Source organism: Phoxinus phoxinus, assembly GCF_949152265.1.
Source record: "Phoxinus phoxinus genome assembly, chromosome: 13".
Taxonomy (NCBI): Eukaryota; Metazoa; Chordata; class Actinopteri; order Cypriniformes; family Leuciscidae; genus Phoxinus; species Phoxinus phoxinus.
Window position 1 is genome coordinate 33,723,744 of NC_136888.1, and position 19,189 is coordinate 33,742,932.

Genomic DNA, 19,189 nt, shown 5'->3' on the forward strand with positions numbered 1-19,189 from the left:
AATGTCAACATTGGGCCCCCCATCGGGCTCGGGTCGGGTGGCCATCCTCGAGAGTAAGAGCAGCCTGTCATCCTCCGATGACGATTTAGTACATAAAAAGGAGCTACTTCAAACACACACTCGAGTACAACCAAACTTTCTCAAGACGCAATTTCACAAACAGTTTGAGTATTCAGCGGTGCTGCCGCGTCTTCTCTCTCTCGTCTCTCAAAATGTGTTGCACAAGGCAGGCGGCGATACCACACTCTCGCGTTTAGGAGTCGGGACATGACTGAACCGTCATTTGCACCATCAGTGCATCGTAACTAAAGTTAATAATTTTCACGTCTTCTTAAGTCTTATCAGTTTAAACATTGAAGCGATTTTAAACTCCAGTACTCGCGCGCTCTCGAGAGATAGTTCCTCTGCGTGCATACATGCAGTAAAGCCACCTCACAAACAGCTCGCTAGTAACAAGTTATTTTTCGCGGATTATATCACTTTAATGGGAGGAAAAAAAAGCAAAAGTTTGTCAAAATTCCGGTCTTGGTAAGTATACTCGTAAACACAGTCGGTTATGTATAAAACGCATGTGACAGACAGTATGAAAACAGCAATAGATCCGTGCACTATCAGTAAAAGTGCAGCAGCCATGGGTGAACATGTCTGTCATTAATGTTGTCGTCCAAACAACAAAAGATAGCTTTAATTGTAAGGAATGAGAATGAATAGCCTATGTATTTAATTTAGTCAGTAATCCGAACTAAAAAAAGACGGTTGCATTTGATTACTTTATTCAGTTTCTGTATATTTCTGAATGCTAGTTAGACCTACCCAAAAACTTTTTTCTTTATTTGTATCTTTATTATTTTGTATAATTTTTGCTACTTTTTCAATTTAATTCAAAGATTGAAATCAAGCTTCCTTGTGTTGTGTAAACTCTTAACAACAAAGTTACCCCATTGTAAAAACGCAATGAGTGAGCAAACATTTAGGTGAGAGAAACGTAGTAAGAAAATTTTCTTTAAAAAAATGTCGGTAACACTTTACAATAAGGTTCATTAGCTAACTACGTTAGTTAACATGAACTAATAATGAACTGCACATATACAGCATTTATTAATCTCTGTTCATGTTAATTTCAACATTTACTAATACTTTATAAAAATCTTGTGCACATTAGTTCATGCACTGTGAACTAACATGAACAAACAATGAACAGCTCTATTTCTATTAACTAACGTTAACAAAGATTAACAAATACAGTAACAAATGTACTGCGCATGGTTAGTTAATGTTAGTTAATACATTAACTAATGAAACTTATTGTAAAGTGTTACCAAAATGTCTATATCATTTTCGCAAATATCCTTGAAATATCGTGATAATTTTGAGGCTATATATCGCCCACCCCTACTGAGATAGTTCTGTTTAAGGGGAGGTTCAGTTAGGAGTCTTCATCATTATCAGATGGTACTTGTTAAAGGATTTCAAAGGCCAGCTGTCAAACGCCTGACATGACCTATGGCCAGTGCACTATAAATGCTCTTGGCTTTCCTGCAAAAGTTTTGTTTCGAAAGATCCTTCAGAGCAGATTTGCATGCGTTCGACACGTTAGGGCTGTGGGACATGTATTGAAATATTACAAGTTATATGCAAAGGTTTTGAGTATATGCAAATATTGTCCTATTACGGTAAATTGCAATATTTCAGGCAAATATTTCAATACATGTCCCACAGCCCTAACGTGTCGAACGCATGCAAATCTGCTCTGAAGGATCTTTCGAAACAAAACTTTTTTCGAAAATGCCTCTTTTTTTACAATGTTATGCAAATATAAAATAAATCAGCGTTCTGAATCATGATTATTTAATGCACTTTTTATTTGTCCATTATGTTCCCTAAAGAGCAAGTCTTTAAACTAGATTCACAGATCCTTCAAGAGCATTACAAAAGATGTTTTAATTAGGGCTGTCAAGCAATCACATTTTAATTAATCTCACATCATCATTTGAGGAATTTTCTTATCCAAATTTAAAAAGTTATTAATGTGTTAAATGAGAAAGAATCAAATAGACATTACAAAAAGTAACTTTAGAAAGAATTTTTTTTGATTTGATTCAAAATATAATTTATTTCACAAACTTTTAGGCTTTTAGGCCATGATTTTTTTCCCAGAAGCTGCATCTGAATTGGTATTTCGATGTTTAAAAAAAAAAAAAATTTACACTTCAATTACAACTGCATAAATAATGCTATGAGATTAAAAAGATATTAAAGGGATAGTTCATTTTACTCGCCCTTGTGTCGTTTCAATCCTGTATGACTTTCTTTCTTTTGTGGAACATAAAAGATATTTTGGGAAATGTTCAGTTCAGTTCAGTTCAGTTCAATTTTATTTATATAGCACATTTAAAAACAATCGTAATTGACCAAAGTGCTTAACAAGATCCATCAAAGACTTTAGAACAAATTATCATACAGACAATAACACACAAAGTACAAATAAAATAACCCACAGTTTAAGATGTCAAAGCTCAACTAGAATTGAAAGCCAAAACATAATAATGCGTCTTAAGCAAAGACTTGAATGTTTCGATAGTCTGAGCTTTCCTTATGTAAATGGGTAGACTATTCCAGATGTTCGGAGCAGCCACTGAAAACGCTCGGTCACATTTATTTTTTAGCCTAGATCTGGGCACATCGAGGAACATCTGATCGGAAGACCTGAGTACTTTGGCCGGTGTGTGGACATGTATAAGCTCCGTTAAATATGGAGGTGATAACCCATTTAAGATTTTAAAAACAATTAATGCTATTTTAAATTTAATTCTAAAACAAACAGGAAGCCAGTGAAGTGAGGCCAATACCGGTGTAATGTGGTCACGTTTTTTAGTCTTGGTTAAAAGTCGAGCTGCTGCGTTCTGCACTAGCTGTAGCCGACGAAGTGATGACTGCTCCAATCCGACATACAACGAGTTACAATAATCTAATCGCGACGTGATAAAAGCATGTATGACTCTTTCAAAGTCTTTGCGTAGCATATATTGCTTAACTTTAGCCAGAAGTCTCAAGTGGAAGAAGCTAGTTTTAACAACTGAACTAATTTGTTTATCGAATTTAAAAGCACTGTCAAAAATTACACCCAAATTTTTGGTAAAAGGACGAATATGGGAACCTAGAGTTCCAAGAGCATCTGCACATTCACTAAAATGACCCGCCCGGCCAAACACAACAATTTCAGTCTTATTATCATTAAGACATAGAAAATTCTGATCCAACCAAATTTTGAGATCACTCAAGCAGTCTAACAGAGGTTGGATATTGTTCTTGTCATTGGTTTTTACTGGCAAATAGATTTGTACATCAGTATTGTCTCAGTATTTTTTAGTTTTTTGTTGTTGTTCATACAATGGAAGTCAATGGTAACCAAAACAGTTTTGTTACCAACATTCTTCAAATGGCTGATTCATTTAGGAATGAAGTAAATGGCTCACTTTATAAATGGGCCATTGAATCATTGGTTCACCCGATTCATTCAAAACGCGATTTCATTCAGAAATGAATGTTTGTACTTGTGATATTTGGGACAAAAATGGCACGTCATGCAGCTGAAATATCTTTTACTGCGTCTTGGAATAAATCTATGTAAGCAATGCAGTCCTCTGACATTGTTTGTTGTGTAATGCACCATAAGAATGAGGAAGAGCCTGATAATAGCGATCAGATGACCGCAACATTGTTGAATGTGATCTTTGTGCTGTAGTGTCTCAGAGCTGATGGTGTGTGTGTGTGTGGTTTCCCAGAGGTCTTTCTGCACCGGAGGCGGAGTTACTCTACATGCAGGAGGTGGAGAAGATAGAGGGGTACGGTGAGGAGAGTGTCCAAGCGAAGGTAAATCGCCAAATAAGAGCCCATATGTGACCCTGGACCACAAAACCAGTCACATGTGTCAATTTTTTTCATCATCTGAAAGCTGAATAAATAATCTTTCCAGTGATGTATGGTTTGTTATGATAGGACAATATTTGGTCAAGATACAACTATTGAAAATCTGGAATCTGAGGAGCAAAAAAATCTAAACATTGAGAAAATCTCCTTTAAAGTTGTGCATTTATGTTCACGATTGTGCTGCATTCACTTACACAAATACATGATTTATATATTTACGGTTGGACATTTACTAAATATCTTCATGGAACATGATCTTAATATTCTTTTGATTTTTGCCATAAAAGAAAAATGGATAATTTTGACCCATACAATGTATAGTTGGCTATTGCCACAGATATACCCGTGCGGCTCCAGACTGGGTTTGTGGTCCAGGGTCACATATTTGTTTAGTGCCAAACCATGCACAGGAATATAAATCTGACTGTTTAGTTAGAAAATATTCAGTTTACCTCATAAAAAATTCCCTTGACACATTTTGCAATATGCAGTGCTAATGTTGTCAAAACAAGAAATATAACAAGGGCTGATGAATAACAGTTGTGCACAAAATTAATGCATACACTTAAAGGGTTAGTTCACCCAAAAATTATGTCATGTCTCATGTCCTTCCATCTTCGAAACACAAATTAACATATATTTCTGTCCCTCCTCCATTGAAAGTCTGTTCACCCAAAACTCTGACGCTTCAAAACGTTCATAAAGAGATTGTCAAATCAAATAACCTTTATTTATAATAGCGCTTTATACAATTAAGATTTTCAAAGCAGCTTTGAAATATAAAGTAAATCCATATGAACGGAGCGGTTTAGAGACACGATCGCTTTATATGATGAACAGATGTAACGCGAGAATGAACCTCATTGTTCTTAAGCTTGAGCTTCCGTGACTAAATTTGGTTACACTTTATTTTAAGGTGTCATTGTTATTATATATTTAAGTACTGAGTAATATTAAGTAACTACATGTACTTAGGGTTAGGGTAGGATTAGGATTTGGTTGAGGGTTAGTTGCATGTAATTATGAATAATTTACTGTTATTACTATGGTAAGTACATGTAACTTATGTATTAAAATAAAGTGTTACCCCAAATTTTAATGCATTATGTATGTAGTTCACTGATAAATGTTTATGTGTGAATAAAAGTTTAAATTAAATGTTCATCATAAAGCGATTGCGTCTCTTCAGAAGTCTTGGATTAAACTTCTTGATTCAAGAGATTGTAAAATAAATCCATTTTATGAACCTTTTGGGTGAATAGACTTTCAAAGGATGGACATAAATCTCTTTAATTTGATTAAAAATATCTTATTTTGTGTTTCAAAGATCACACACTATTACTCATACTTGATACTATCTATCTATCTATCTATCTATCTATCTATCTATCTATCTATCTATCTATCTATCTATCTATCTATCTATCTATCTATCTATCTATCTATCTATCTATCTATCTATCTATCTATCTATCTATCTATTTACACTTTGATATAAATCTGCTTGTCAAGAAAGATATGGTAGATTTCTTAAGACACCAGGCTTGAGTTTTTCTTAACACAAAATTGATGAATTGCATCAACTACAAAAAATAATGGTTAATAATAATTTTAAGCTATTGACAGCCATTTAAATGAATGAATATTTAATGCTAATGTATTTTAAGCTGTTCTTATCTCCTTCCGTGTGTCTGAACAGGACACTCAGAGCACAGATGTGATCATCGGCTCTTGTCAGGACGGCATTTTTGTCAAGCACAAAAATGGGAAAGCACCTCTCATGTTTCGGTATGTGTGCATGTATTTATTTTTAGTAAAAAAATATAATGTTATATAATATTGCTGTTAATTACAGTTTTAAACTGCTGCATATAAATAAATATGAGTAAATATTCTCACTTGTGGTAATGTAGGGAAACTATGTGTGCAAAATATTCCTAATATAATCTAATAAACTAGATTTATTTCTATATTTTACTTTTCTTTCTTTTTTTTGATTGTCCTCATGAACAGTGGCTGGTTTAAATTTTTGGTTTCTCTTATTGAGGAACAAATCACCCTTTGCCAGAGCAAAAAAAATAAATAAATGAAATACCGTTATAGAGATTAATATCAGATGTTGCTCAAAGATGTTGTGCACTAATGCCCCAGTCCTCAAAAGAATGTTTATCGAATCGTGTTTTTAGGGTGTGTATTGCTGTCATGTGTCTGACTCGAGCTCTTCATTGTTTCTGCAGGTGGAATGACATTAATAATATGACTCATAATAAGTCCTTCTTTGCCCTGGAGCTCGCCAACAAAGAAGACACAATCCAGTTCCAGACCGTAAGTCTGCATCTGCACCGTCTCAGAGAGTTCAGATGCTTTTCTTTGCCGGAGTGTGTTAAGGGTTTGCTGTTAGACCGGTGTGGTGTTAGCGGCCCCTAATGCCTGGTTCAGATTACACCATTTTTTTGTCTGTTAGGATAGTCACTGTGTCAGATTACGCGATTTTGACTCCTAAAATCTTGTCGTGTCGTGGACAAGAAACATGTCAGACTACACGTTGCTTTCCGACCAGCCATCGCGTGCCGTCACACACATTCACTCGCACACATATATACGCGCGCTCACTCACACACAAACGCACACTCACTCACTCTCCCACGCGCACACACACTCTCTCTCTCACACTCACTCACTCACTCTCCCTCACTCACTAGCGCACACACTCTCTCGCGCTCACTCACTCACTCACTCACTCACAGAAACGCACACACACACACTCTCTCGCGGTCACTCACACACAAACGCACACTCACTCACTCATTCTCCCTCACTCACTATCGCACACACTCTCTCGCGCTCACTCACTCACTCACACACACAAACGCACACATGCTCACACACACACACACTCTCACACACACTCACTCACACACAAACGCACACATGCTCACTCACACACGCACACACGCGTGAACACACACTCACTCATTCTCCCTCACTCACTCACAAGCGCACACGCGCACACTCACACACGCTCACTCACACATGCTCACGAACACGCGTGCACACACTCACTCACTCACTCACTAGCGCACACACACTCTCGCGCTCACTCACTCACTCACTCACTCACTCACTCACTCACTCACTCACTCACAAACAAACAAACGCACACACACATACTCACTCGCACGCACACATACTCACTCACACACGCTCTCACTCACACGCGCGCACACACACACGCTCACTCACTCACACACACTCTCACACGCGCACACACTCTCTCTTTCGCTCACTCACACGGGCACACACACACGCGCTCACTCACTCACACACGCTCACTCACTCACACACGCTCTCACTCACTCACTAGCGCACGCACACACTCTCGCTCGCTCACTCACTCACTCTCGTCGTGGACCGGAAAAAAATCTAACATGCTAGTCTTTTTGTAGTGAGGTAGTGAAGCATCGCAGACGCGACGCCGGTTGTCGCCCACTATGACACACACTATACGAGATGAAACGATCGAATCTTGCGTCCCGACGCCCGTTGTCGTTTACAAATCCCCACGACACCCTACATCAACCGAATCGTGCCAAAATCGGGCTAAGATCGTGTAATCTGAACCAGGCATAAGTTAATAACTAATGATCTTTGTAACGGAAGTGAATCAATCAAAACTAACTTTAGCTGGACAATAACTTTATTCTAGAGCTGCTGTAAAGCCAAAACAATCTCGGTTACTTTAATTTCCTATTATCACTGTAAAGCTGCTTTGAAACAATATATATTGTTAAAAGCACTATATAAATGAAGGTGACTTGACTTAATTAATCTGGAGTTATGATGGTTCCATAGAGAACCTTTAGCATGATGGAACCTTTCAAATGCACAAAAGGTTCTTTATGTTGGAAAAACGTTCTTTTTATTTTAATTTTTAAAATGTTCTTCACAATAAGAAAAAAAACCTTTTTGGAAACTTTATTTTTAAGAGTGTGTCACAATAATGCCCTTGTGTATGTCCATTCATATTAATGAATAGATCTGTAGCTGGCCTTTAAGGAACACCACTCATTTAGGCCCCGAAACACACAAGTCAATGTCCTAGCCTGATTTTATTAAGTAAAAATGTTCTGGCTCTGTTTCAGGAAGACATGGAGACGTCCAAATACGTGTGCAGAATGTGGTTGGCGCGACACAAGTTTTACAAAGTTAACAACAGCAGTTTGTAAGTTTATGTGTTTTCTGTGGTGTGTTTGTTTTTGTTTGGGGTGCACTGATTTTGGCCAATATGATTAAAACTAAAAAAAACATAGCCTTCATTTGTCTCTTTCCTCTAAAAAAAATAGTTTTAAAGTTTTGACTAAATACTCAGTCATTACTAGATTGGTTCTGTTGGTTGGATGTGAAACAGGACGACATTATAGGCACAGTAAAAAGAAAACTTTTTGTACTTTAGGAAATCATTTAACCAATGAATGTATACAACCATAGAAAAAGTTTGGGGTTGGTAAGATTATTTAATGTTTTTGAAAGTCTGTTCACCAAGGCGGCATTTATTTGATAAATTATATATAAAAATTAATTTTTTACAATTTCTAAAATTGTTAATTACAATTTAATAGCAGTTTTCTATGTGAATATATTGTAAAATGTCGTTTATTCCTGTGATTAAAGCAGAATTTTCAGCATTTATTTGATAAATTATATAAACAAATAATTTTTTTACAATTTGTAAGAATGTTAATTACAATTTAATAGCAGATTTCTATGTGAATATATTGTAAAATGTCATTTATTCCTGTGATTAAAGCTGAATTTCAGCATCATTACTCCAATCTTCAGTGTCACATGATCCTTCAGAAATCATTCTAACTAATTGATTTGATGCTCATGAAACATTTCTGATTATTATCAATGTTGAAATCATGCTTTTATTGGCTGCTAAATCAGTGCATCTGAAGGTGTGTGTGTGTCTCTTTCTCTCGGTGGCTTCACCGCTGTGCGTTTACTGTCTCCAGAGAGCTGTCTGATGGCCCGAACTCTGAGGGCTCCCAGAGGTCCATTCTCTCTCTTTCATTTCCTCGCTTTCCAACCCTCTCGCGTCCCTCTGTGCCTGCTGACAAGGGGTGAGCGTTACTGCGTTACTGCGCAGAGCCTTCTCATGGGCTGCAGAGTGACGGGGAATTCCTGATAACTACCTTTTTCTTAAAGGGTTAGTTCACCCAAAAATTAAACTTCTCTCAGAAATTACTAGGGCTGTCAACGAATATTCGAAATTCGAATATATATTTGAATAGTTTTAAAAAAACTGAATTTCGAAGGTGTAAATTAATATTTCAATGTGGAAAAACACGCCCGCAGAGGCACGGCTGTCTGCTTTGTGAGTGGGCGCGCTGCCTGAGGCAGGGCTCGAGATTAAGGCTTGTCCGCTTGTCCTGGACAAGTGGATTTTTTTGTAGGACAAGTGGAAGTGAAAATTAGTTGTCCCACTGGACAAGTTAAATTTCAAACAAAACAAAATGCCATGTTACTTCACGTTATGTGCCACTCATTACGTCTATTTTACAGATTTAATTTTACATTTTCGAAACGAACACATTTTTTCCCCCACAATCCGTCGAACCAGCGTCCAACTCAGAATGCTTTGATTGGCCAATCAGGAGTCGGTCCAAGTTTAAACATTTTTACTTGCCTCAATGCGCCAGGAAAAGCTCCAAAAACAAGTCACCGTTACACCAACAACACCACACGAATTAAAACGGGAACGAAAATTTGTAACCAAATGGAAATGAATTGGACTGGGTTATTTATGAAGACGGAGTAATGTTCTGTGGCGTCTGTCGGGGGAAACCCAACCCGGCTGACAAGTAAGTGACGTTAGCTAGCTAGCGTCGGCAGCCGTGTACTGTGAACAAGCATTAACAGAATTTGTATTGGTTAAATGTACATAGTTAAATATTAGCTAATGTTCAGATGTAAAGTAGCTACACGGTTTAAAGTATCCCTTGGTAAATCAGCCTCTGCCGGGTAGAAAGTGGCATTTATCAAAAATAAATGATACAATTATAAATCTTTACCCGGACAAGTGACTTTTGTGCATGGACAAGTGAAACATAAATTCGGACAAGTGCCTCAAAAAGTTAATGTCAAGCCCTGCTGAGGGGTCAGGGACAGGTCACAGGAGTCGCACTGTCTGGCACAGCGTCACTGCTGAAAGTTGACTTGCATGGAAGATGGCAGAAAGTGCCGAGCCCAACTCGACCGCAGCAGAGAAAGTGATTTTAACCCCCCAAAATCTAAAAAGCCATTTCTTGAAGTACTTTGGATTTTGGTCGGTAGAAGGTACAATTGTGTAAAAGCCGCGAGATAAAGTAGTATGCAAGCTATGTAAGATACAGGTAGCATACCATTCGTCCACTGAATGAAGCCTGCTATATTTGGGACAAGAGTCGCGACCTTAAATTGCTTGCACAAAACTCTTGATCAGCACTCAACATTTGTTTATTGTTGTTGTTCATTTAAACCGTTATTCGCAGAGAGAGAGAGGGAGAAAGAGTGCCTGCGAGCGAGAGTGAGGTCTGCGGTCTTGGCCATTAGTTGATATACTTGTTTTTGTGTAGGTAATACGTTGTCAAATATGTTTAAACTTAAATAAACTACCTACCGGTATACAAGTAGTTACTGTATGTCTCTTTGTATTCATTTGTCCTGTTATTGACGTAATGCGCGTCTGAGTTTACATTTCTGGGTGAACTAACCCTTTAACTTTTATTTTTCATTCAAATCAAGATGAATTATAGACACTAACCTCTGGTTTCACAGACAAGCCTTTAGTCTAGTCCCAGACTTTAACTGAAAGCAACTTGCACTGACAGATCTTAAAATATATCAGTGGCATTGTTTACTTTTGTCTCACACTAATAATGTTTTTTCTAAGGCACGTTTATTAAAGCTACTTAAATGTCCTAATTGAACTGAGGCCTAATCCTGGATTAAAGGATTAGTTCACTTCAAAATGAAAATTCGGTCATCGTTTACTCATCCTCAAGTTGTTTCAAACCTGTGTGAGTTTCTGTCTTCTGCTGAACACAAAAGAAGATATTTTGGAGAATGTCGATAACCAGAGGAGTTGATGGCACACATTGACTTCCATTGTTTATTTTTTTCCTACTATGGAAGTCAATGGGGTCCATCAACTGTTTGGTTACTGACATTCTTCAAAATATCTTCTTTTGTGTTCAGCAGAAGACAGAAACTCACACAGGTTTGAAACAACTTGAGGATGAGTAAATGATGACCGAATTTTCATTTTGAAGTGAACTATTCCTTTAATCTAAGCCCTGTCTGTGAAACCAGGTCTAAATCAAATACTACAATCTTTTATAAATATTTAACTTCACACTATGCATTATAGTGATGCTGCAATGTGAAAAATATTGCAAAATATATTTAGTTGTCATGACAATGTCTAATTCAGTGCAAAACTTGTCACCATAGTGAACCGCTGTGTATGTACAACTTTGAACTTTATTACACTCTGGTTTATTTCAACTGGTCTTTTATTGTTTTGTGTTTTATTACAGACAAACTCAGCCCGCTCCTGTAAACCCAGTGAGGCGACGGTCCTCAACGAGAATGTCTCTGGTCAGCATTATACCGGTTATTCATGCACTACACAACAGTTTTGCAATGAAGCTTGTTCTGTAGGATGCTTCTGGAGTTTGTTGGCTCTGCATGATCTCATGTGATTTACTGTATCTCTATTGCAAAACCTTGCTGTCTTCATAGGGAGCTCTCTTTTAAAGGGTTAGTTCTCCCAAAAATGAAACTTCTCTCAGTGATTACTCTTCCTCATGTTGTTCCCCGTCAGACTTTCCTTCATCTCCGGAACACAAATGAAGATATTAGTGATTAAATCTGAGAGCTGTCTCACTCCTCCATAGGCTTCTGTTGTAATTGAAACTTGCCGGCCCAGAAAGTTAGTAAAGATAATGTTTGAAATAGTCCAAGTGACTACAGCGGCTCAACCTTAAGTTTATCAAGCGACGAGAATACTTTTTGTGTGCAAAAAACAAACAAAAATAATGACTTTATTGAACTCTTGATGTTCTTTTGTGTGTGTCTCTGAGTGAGTTCACGTAGTGTAACAGCGCAGCGCTTCTGGGTTGTACGTCAGAACGTAGGCTCACTATTGTTGGGCGACGCTGGTCGTGTGTGTTGCTGGCCAATAGTGAGCCTACGTTCTGACGTACAACCCAGAAGCGCTGCGCTGTTACACTACTTGAACTCACTCAGAGACACACACATGACCAGCGTCGGCCAATAGTGAGCCCACGTTCTGACGTACAACCCAGAAGCGCTACGTGAACTCACTCAGAGACACACACAGATGAAAATTAAGTTGAAAAAAGTAGTTATTTTTGTTTGTTTTTGCGCACAAAAAGTATTTTCGTCGCTTGATAAACTTAAGGTTGAGCCGCTGTAGTCACTTGGACTATTTTAAACATTGTCTTTACTAACTTTCTGGGCCGGCAAGTTTCAATTACAACAGAAGCCTATGGAGGAGTGAGACAGCTCTCAGATTTAATCACTAATATCTTCATTTGTGTCCCGAAGATGAAGGAAAGTCTGATGGGGAACAACATGAGGGAGAGTAATCACTGACAGGTGAACTAACCCTTTATGATCTAGATAAGAAACAGTATACAGTCAACTTTTAATATAATTATGCTGCCTAACTTTGGAACAGTTCATGCCGTCGCTGTACCTACATGACTCAAAATACTGTCTGATGGAGTTCACTAGTTTTGACACAGACTTAATGTGTCCTGCTGAATAATGCTGCTTTTGTTTTGTCTATTGATGCAGCCAAAACCACAACCCTACATGATGGCACCTCAGATGCACTTTAACGGCCATTACACCGAACCATACACGTCTTCGCAAGGTAAAAAATGCTCTGTCCGTTCTTATTATTGAACCTTATTGTTTAAAACCTAAATTAAACCTAATTTAAAAGAGAAAACAAGTTTAATTTTCTGACCCCACTGGCAGATTGTTTTTCTTCTTGATTTATAGGAATAGAAAATGAAAATTATGTCATCAATTCTGTCATTGTCATCAAATCTGTATGAATTTCTTTCTTCTGCTGAACACAAAAGAAGATATTCTGAAGAATGTGTTTAAATGATGACAGAATTTTAGTTTTTAATAACTTTTTTTTTTTTCCGCTTAATCAGAAAACAAGACTTCATATAATTTTGCTTCTCAAGTTAATGTACCGGTATCTTGATTTTAAAAAAAATGTGAATATATTCTAATACATAGCTTGGTATTTTATATCCGTTCAAATTAGATTTTTCTCAAATGTGACAGCCCTACTGTATAATAATATGTTATATTACTACTTAGTCATGCCAATAAAGCTACTGTTTTCACACACAAAAAAAAGATCTAAAACACTGACTCTACTTTTTCTACAGATAATCTTTACATCAACAACCAGAATGGTTTTTACTACCACTCCCAAACCAGTCTGGACCGCTCTCCGCACGAGTACAACGGAAGGATCCGTAACGGCAGCGTTTACAGCGCCCAAAGCACCAGCTCCCTCAACAACCCTCAGCATTACCTACAACCCTCGCCCATGTCCTCCAACCCGAGCATCACAGGAAGTGACCTCATGCGACCAGACTACGTGCCTTCCCACCGACACAGCGCCCTAATCCCACCGTCCTACCGCGCCACGCCCGATTACGAGACCGTCATGAGGCAGAAGAACCTCGGTATGATCCCGCCATCCGAGCGCCAGAGCCACTCCATGAGGAACCTCAACATCGGAAACTCGTACGCCTACAGTCGACCGGATCCGCTCGTTTACAGCCAACCGGAGATCCGCGAGCACGGAGCGGGTCAGTATCCGTTCCACCTCAACTACAGCTTCCACAGTCCCTCTCCGTACCCCTATCCCACCGAGAGGCGGCCCGTGGTGGGCGCCGTTAGCGTCCCCGAACTCACTAACGTCCAGCTCCAGCAGGCACAAGAGTACCCGGCGCCCAACATCATAAGGAATCAGGTTTACTGGCCGCCTCCACCGTATCCCTACCCTCATCCTCGACCCGCCAACAGCACCCCGGATCTGTCCCGTCACCTGTACGTCAGCAGCAGTAACCCGGACCTCATCACTCGCCGCGTGCATCACTCAGTGCAGACCTTCCAGGAGGACAGTCTTCCCGTGGCTCACTCGCTGCAGGAGGTGAGCGAGCCTCTCGTCACGCCTCGCCGTCCTCACATGCACAAGCGCAACTCCATCGAGATCGCCGGGCTGGCGTACGGACTGGAGAACATGAGGCTGAAGGAGAGGAAGGCGAGTAGTGTGACGTTACACACATTTACTACTATTTTATGCTTGTTGTATTCTACTCATTGAGACCTTTCAAATTACATATGACACATGACAATCTGAGCTGTATGATGTATTTGACATATTGTAGTACAAAAAAGTATTTCATTAATTATGAAAACTTTTTTTTTCTATTTATCAGCAAATATCTCAGCACTACTTAGGAGTTAATCAAATTGGCTATATTCAGTGTAAAGTTCTGACTTTGAGCTTTAAAATTACACCTATTTTGAGTTGATCAAGGTAGTAGTTTTGAAAAATATAATTATAAATTTTTCCGCAGCTAGGTGGCGCCGGCGGGTGCCATAATTATATTTTTTTCCTTGTGTACTGCCAGTGGTACACTTTAGGTTTAAGGGGTTAAACTATTTTCAACAGCAGTTTGTTAATTCTTAATATCTAATTAAATAAGAATCCTAATATTCATGTAATTTATTATAATGTAATTACTAGCAATCTTCATGTTCAGGATTGAACTATATTTGAGGTCATTTATTGACATTTTATCCGTCAGCTACCCATGTATTCACTTAAAAACAGTATTTTACAAATTCTTAATAATTAATATATAATTGATATATTCCAATAAAGCATAAATCATATAATTATTATCTAAGACTCAAGATTAAGAAAACTCATGGATATTTAATGCGTTTAACTTGACGCTATACCATGTAAAATTGTTTTAAACAGCATTTAGCTAATTCTCAATAAGTCATATAAATGTATATAATTACAAATGCTTAAAATTATTGTATCTAAGATTCTAAATTGAACTATATTTGAATAAATGTATTTTTTTGCATCATCTACCTAGGTATCCGCATCAGCGGCCGAGACTCCGCCCCCGGTTGCCCAGGCGATGACCCCTACGGCATCTGGCTCCGACATCAATGTCGTCCTGGAGGTCCCGAAGCCTGAGGACGTGGTCAGCAAGGAGGACGTGTTCTACGGCCACAAAAAATCCCTGTCCGACGCCACGATGTTGGTGCACAGCAGCGGTGAGGAAGAAGAGTTTGAAGACGACAGCGGGCGTCACACACCCCAGTCTCAGGATGCTGTGGGCAGTCACATGACACCGCTGGAACGGTCCCTCGTAGATCCGCCCGCTTATCCGTTCAGCCACGGTATGGACACGGTCCCGACGGGCTCTCTCGCGTACCAGGCCCACTCGATCATCCGCAAACCGGAGGATGTGGGGCAGCTTCCCCCTCTCCGAGAGCCCGGACACATGATGCCCTCGGTTTCAGAGGGGGATCTGAGCGGACAGGGGCGCTTGAGACAGAAGAGAGACCTCTTTAAGAGACCCGTCTCTGACGTTCCACCTGCGAGAAGGAACATCGATGGCCTTCCGCCTGCAGTAAGTGCACGAATTATCAGATTTGAATCAGAATTACTCAAAGCAGGGGGTTCTTGAGGAGGTTTGTGAGTTGATCAAAAGCTAATCATTGGGCGTGTGACGGTACACATGTTCACGGGAACAAGATGAGGCACTATTTTGACGCTTGTGAGTTAGGGCTGCACAATTAATCAAATTTTAATCACGATTTTGGCTTCACACGATCAAATTTATCACATTTTTGGCTTCACACGTAAACCACTGTCTGATCACATGACTCCATGAGCCAATAATCAGAGTTGTTCCCTGCACCGCGCAGCTTAGTTTCTAGAAACTAGAATGTTTGGCCGGACTGGATAAAAGCAAAGCGAACTGAGTGAGAGAGACCGAGTGTGTCTGCGCGCGAGCAATAGTGCGCGAGAGAGATCGAGTGTGTCTGCGCGCGAGCGCAAATGACTTATGACTTACAAAATGACTTACAAAATTGCCAAACTGACTATATTGGCGAGTATTCAGTTGATCACAGTCAGTTTTGGAACGTAAATAGTTGAGAAAGATAACGCATGTTGTGTAACAGTATATTGGATCCGTGCATAAACTCGTATGCTGTGTTCACACCAAACGCGAATAGAACGTCAAATTCGCGTCTAGTTTGGCGCTTGAACATTTTGAATCCATTTGAATGTAAAAAGCAAGCGTTTGAAGCGAAATTGAGTTTTAAGAGTTGTTTAGTCGAGAATGTAGTTGTTTAAAGCTCAAATCTGTGGTTTATTTTTAAAGATAGCGCCTATCTTATCTGACGTTATCCAGGCGATCACCGGGCGCTCAGCGCTCATGTAACCCGCTGGAGCAGCCTTACCTCGGCTAGTCCTCCTGCCGTTTGCCGCTGGTAAACCAGAAATGTTTAAATTCACAATCTATAGCTTCGGTTCTATTATATGAAACATAAGTTAAAATACATGAATGACTCGTTATAACGTAGGTCAAACGACTTCTTTAATTATGTGAGTTTTTCTTCATCTTGTTCAGAAATGTACGACCTCCAGACGCGCGTAAACGTGTCTTTACATTGACTTAACATTGAAATCACTCGCGCCAGACGCTCTATTCACGTTTGGTCTGAACGCAGCATTAAAGTGACTATAGACAGTCGAATATTAATTGTTAACATTTAACAATATTAAATATAAACATAACAAAAGATAAAGAAAATCACTCACTGATCTTGACTGCATTACTTTTTGTAACTTTAACTGTAAGCATTAATCTTAAATTGAGGAATCTTATTTAATTTTTACATTGAACACTATCCAGTGTTATTTTTACATTTGATTACTTTAATTTCTGTAGTATTTCTAACCTGAATACTAACCTACTGTTAAACTTAAAGCGGTGTTTATTTCTTACCTCTCTTTATTATATACGGTAGCATTTATTTGTGCAGTCGTTTGCAATTTGTTTATTTGTTCTTATTTTATTACAGACTTTTTACTTCTTACTTTCACTGCAAAATCGGTATCGGCAGGTCACACTTACAAAAAAAAACCTAAATTGCAATCGGTGCATCTCTAATCTCATTTACAGATATAAAAATTTGAGTAATTTGATAAAGGATATCCAAACTGATTTGTAATACCATATGATCCCACTGGTGAGGCTTTTATTTTAATTTCGTCAGCATGTGGGATAGGTGTTTGTACATTGGGGTGAGCCCGGGAACGCATAACTTTATACGCGTGACTTGAGGAATGCGGCCCAACAGGCCGTCAGACCCGAAAAGCTGCATTCTGCTAATGATCACAGCCGTGTCTCAGATCCTGATCCTCAGACTCTGTGTTCTTCTCTCGCTCTCTCCATCGCTCTCTCCGGGTATGAAGGGCATGAAGAAACGCTCGGAGGTCAAGAAGGTGGGACCCCTGAAGCTGGCGGCTCTGAACGGCCTGACTCTGTCCAGAATGCCACTGCCCGATGAAGGGAAGGACGACCCAGAGAACGCGTCCAATGATGAGAGGGTAAGGTCTGCTTTCAGGTGCACTACTGCTTACTACTCATTAATTTGCTTATGTACCTTACTACTTTTTATAATCACGGAAAATTAGAATGTGGAGTGTTTATTAATGAATCAGGTTATTTCCTGGTAGTGAGTTAAAAACATAATAACCTAATAATTTGTGTATCTTGTGTATGTCTGTCTGATGATGTTAAGGCGAGACACTACAGATGAATAGGGTAAAAATTTTAACTAGCAGATATCACCATGAAACTTTCCCAGTTGATTACCTACATTAAGAAGGAAAAAAAAATGTATTACAAGTTTTCTGTAATTGAATGTTTAAATATGCAAATTAGGCAATATCTAAGTAAATATGCGCTAATTTGCATATATTTTAAAAAACGAAATCTGAGTATTGGATAAAGCCAGGTTCAAAATTATTTTTTAATTGTGTTCACATATTAGATGGGGAAAAAAATACTGAGGGATTTATGGATATCTACTTTTGTTATCCTGTAAATCAGAATATACTGCTAATAGCCTTAAAAATTGCTTTTCGTCATATTTTTTGGAATAAAATGTTATATAAATCAGGCTAGGAATAATATATTTACAAATCCCTCTGTAAATGTCTTCATAATATAACTAGGTACAAGACTGGAAGGTTTGGTGTATATCGGTGCCACTAAAGTGGAGATTTCGGACTTGGAGAATGAGAGAAAAGTCATTTTGAGAAAACGGGCTTTAAAGATTTATCATCAGCCAATGAGATTGCGATTGGTTGCTGATAAAAAGGAAATTACCATATTTGGATCCGACAGCATTGTACAGGAGAGAGCGATTGTGTGTGATGACGGGGTGCAGACAGCGATCGCGGATCATGATGATTAATAACGCCAACGTTTGTTGAATTTATGAGAAATCTACAGACACAAACAGACACCGTGTAGTAAAATAAAGACCTAAATGTGTATTTCAGACTTTTTTTCACCACAAGTCTAAAAGAAGACATGTTATTGACTACAAATATCCCAAAATCTCAAAATTGACCAGTGAAAAAAAAAATGTGTTTTTGCCTGCCGTGTCTCGCCTTAAATAAAGCATTAAAATCTGCAGAGTATTTTAACATGTCAGCGGGAAATGTACGGACACATATTATCCTCTCATGGCGTCACAGATGCAGCATTTCGACTGTACTTCTGCACGAGATAACATGTTTTTATTATTTAGTTTGCGATATATACCCTATAGCTAGCGTGAAAAGCTCGCTCTGTCTGGTTACGCTTAAATTCACAGTAAGAATGCTCTCCTGTCATCTAGCCTATCAGCACACCTCAATAAGCCCAAAGAACGCCGGTTAATGTGTTTACATGCCGGGAGAAATCGGGGTGAGCGGCAAAAATCTGTTTATGACTTTACTCTGATAAAGGAAAGACAGGTTAACGTGTTTACAAGACCACATGCGTTGTCGGCTTATTCAGCATAATCGGGTGTTGTGCATGTAAACGTGCTTTTTATTCTCTGAAAG

General features: G+C 38.7%; 1 protein-coding gene across 2 annotated transcripts in view; it reads left to right on the forward strand.

Annotated features, from left to right (window-relative positions):
• ptpn21 (protein tyrosine phosphatase non-receptor type 21) overlaps window positions 1-19,189 on the forward strand; it is a 42,737-nt gene that overhangs the window by 10,683 nt on the left and 12,865 nt on the right. Inside the window, exons 7-16 of one of the 2 annotated variants that reach the window (XM_079632348.1) lie at window positions 3,786-3,873; window positions 5,630-5,718; window positions 6,168-6,255; window positions 8,073-8,152; window positions 8,946-9,053; window positions 11,511-11,571; window positions 12,796-12,874; window positions 13,410-14,293; window positions 15,147-15,689; window positions 17,546-17,680. In XM_079632348.1, the coding sequence (XP_079488474.1) occupies window positions 3,786-3,873; window positions 5,630-5,718; window positions 6,168-6,255; window positions 8,073-8,152; window positions 8,946-9,053; window positions 11,511-11,571; window positions 12,796-12,874; window positions 13,410-14,293; window positions 15,147-15,689; window positions 17,546-17,680 (2,155 nt within the window). The remainder of the gene's footprint in view (window positions 1-3,785; window positions 3,874-5,629; window positions 5,719-6,167; window positions 6,256-8,072; window positions 8,153-8,945; window positions 9,054-11,510; window positions 11,572-12,795; window positions 12,875-13,409; window positions 14,294-15,146; window positions 15,690-17,545; window positions 17,681-19,189) is intronic. The other variant, XM_079632349.1, reaches the window with a different exon arrangement.